At 49.7% G+C, this 2,500-nt stretch overlaps 1 protein-coding gene across 1 annotated transcript in view; it reads right to left on the bottom strand.

Annotated features, from left to right (window-relative positions):
- Positions 1-2,500, bottom strand: part of LOC149984285 (dolichyl-diphosphooligosaccharide--protein glycosyltransferase subunit STT3B-like) — a 109,208-nt gene that overhangs the window by 42,894 nt on the left and 63,814 nt on the right. Inside the window, exon 5 of the mRNA XM_090219754.1 lies at positions 1,754-1,853. Coding sequence (XP_090075880.1) covers positions 1,754-1,853 — 100 coding nt within the window. The remainder of the gene's footprint in view (positions 1-1,753; positions 1,854-2,500) is intronic.

Raw genomic sequence — 2,500 nt, 5'->3', positions numbered from 1 at the left:
GCTGGAGGAAACAGGTACAAAAGTATCTATATCCACAGTAAAACGAGTCCTATATCGACATAACCTGAAAGGCTGCTCAGCAAGGAAGAAGCCACTGCTCCAAAACCGCCATTAAAAAGCCAGACTACCGTTTGCTACTGCAAAATATTGTACTTTTTGGAGAAATGTCCTCTGGTCTGATGAAACAAAAATAGAACTGTTTGGCCATAACAACCATCATTATGTTTGGAGGAAAAAGGGGGAGCCTTGCAAGCCGAAGAACACCATCCCAACCGTGCAGCACGGGGGTGGCAGCATCATGTTGTGGGGGCGCTTTGCTGCAGGAGGGACTGGTGCACTTCACAAAATAGATGGCATCATGAGGAGGAAAATTATGGGCATATATTGAAGCAACATCTCAAGACATCAGTCAGGAAGTTAAAGCTTGGTCGCAAGTGGGTCTTCCAAATGGACAATGACCACAAGCATACTTCCAAAGTTGTGAAAAAATGGCTTAAGGACAACAAAGTCAAGGTATTGGAGTGGCCATCACAAGGCCCTGACCTCAACCCTATAGAACATTTATGGGCAGAACTGACAAAGTGTGTGCGAGCAAGGAGGCCTACAAACCTGACTCAGTTACACCAGCTCTGTCAGGAGGAATGGGCCAAAATTCACCCAATTTATTGTGTGAAGCTTGTGGAAGGCTACCCGAAACGTTTGACCCAAGTTAAACAATGTAAAGGCAATGCTACCAAATACTAATTGAGTGTATGTAAACTTCTGACCCACTGGGAATGTGATGAAAGAAATAAAAGCTGAAATAAATCATTCTCTCAAATATTATTCTGACTTTTCACATTCTTAAAATAAAGTGGTGATCCTAACTGAGCTAAAACAGAACATTTATAACTCGTATTAAATGTCAGGAAATGTGAAAAACTGAGTTGAAATGTATTTGGCTAAAATGTACGTAAACTAACGACTTCAACTGTACCTGTCAGACCATAGGGCACTGGTCAAAAGTAGTGCACTCTAAAGGGAGAAGGGAGATATTTGGGACGCACTTTTTCAATTACCACGCCCATGAAGGCTTCTACAGCTGCTACTGCTTTCTGGAACAACCCAAACCCTTAACCTAGTTACCTCTAATCCTAATAGGTTAGTCCAAGTTGCCGTACGGGGCAGAGCAGGACAGGGTGTGTCCCAACTAGCACCCTATTCTATATATAGTGCACTACCGTTGACAAGAACCCTGAGGTAACACTGTGGGACAGCCGTGAGACCAGGCATCCATCAGAGATGTGTGTGTGTGTGTGTGTGTGTGTGTGTGTGTGTGTGTGTGTGTTCCTCCTCTGGAAGGGGAGATTATTCAGGAGCTAATTAAAAAACTCAATTAGCTCTGCTTCCTGTTCCAGCCCTTCAACTGTCTCCTCTCTTCTCCAACTGTCTCCTCTCTTCTCCTCCTCTCCTCTCTTCTCCCACTGTCTCCTCTCTTCTCCTCCTCTCCGCTCTTCTCCCACTGTCTCCTCTCTTCTCCCACTTCTACTCTCTTCTCCCACTGTCTCCTCTCTTCTCCTCCTCACCTCCCCCTCTCCTCTCCTCCACCTCCCCCTCTCCTCCCCCTCTCATCTCCTCCTCCTCTCCTCCTCCCCCTCTCATATCCTCCTCCTCTCCTCCAGCTCCCCCTCTCCTCCTCCTCTTCCCCCCCCCCACCTCCCCTTCTGCCCCTCCCCTCCCCTCTCCTCCTGACTCAGTGTGTGTGTGGACTCACCGATGTAGACTCGTCTGCTGTATCGCTGCATTAGCAGCAGGACAAACACATGGAGAGGAATCAGGTTGATGATGAAGACGTAGCCTCCCCATGCAGACACCTGGAACACACACACACACACACACACACACACACACACACACACACACACACACACACACCAATGAGAGGTGACCTACACACCTCCAGCATAAGAACAGTGCAGCTGGAACCCCTGTGTTGCAAACAGTATCGTCTCACTGTCCCTGTCCACTGTCCCTGTCCACTGTCCCTGTCCACTGTCCCTGTCCACTGTCCCTGTCCACTGTCTGCTGTCCCTGTCCACTGTCCCTGTCCACTGTCCCTGTCCACTGTCTGCTGTCCACTGTCTACTGTCCACTGTCTACTGTCCACTGTCCCTGTCCACTGTCCCTGTCCACTGTCCCTGTCCACTGTCTGCTGTCCACTGTCTACTGTCCACTGTCTACTGTCCACTGTCCCTGTCCACTGTCCCTGTCCACTGTCTGCTGTCCACTGTCCACTGTCCCTGTCCACTGTCTGCTGTCCACTGTCTACTGTCCACTGTCCCTGTCCACTGTCCCTGTCCACTGTCCCTGTCCACTGTCTGCTGTCCACTGTCTACTGTCCACTGTCTGCTGTCCACTGTCCCTGTCCACTGTCCCTGTCCACTGTCCCTGTCCACTGTCCCTGTCCACTGTCTGCTGTCCACTGTCTACTGTCCACTGTCCCTGTCCACTGTCCCTGTCC

The sequence above is a fragment of the Oncorhynchus mykiss genome, chromosome 3 (genome assembly GCF_057628025.1).
Source record: "Oncorhynchus mykiss isolate SJ-2025 chromosome 3, ASM5762802v1, whole genome shotgun sequence".
Lineage (NCBI taxonomy): Eukaryota > Metazoa > Chordata > Actinopteri > Salmoniformes > Salmonidae > Oncorhynchus > Oncorhynchus mykiss.
The sequence above is the reverse complement of the archived record's forward strand: the minus strand, read 5'-3'. Positions and strand labels throughout refer to the sequence as shown.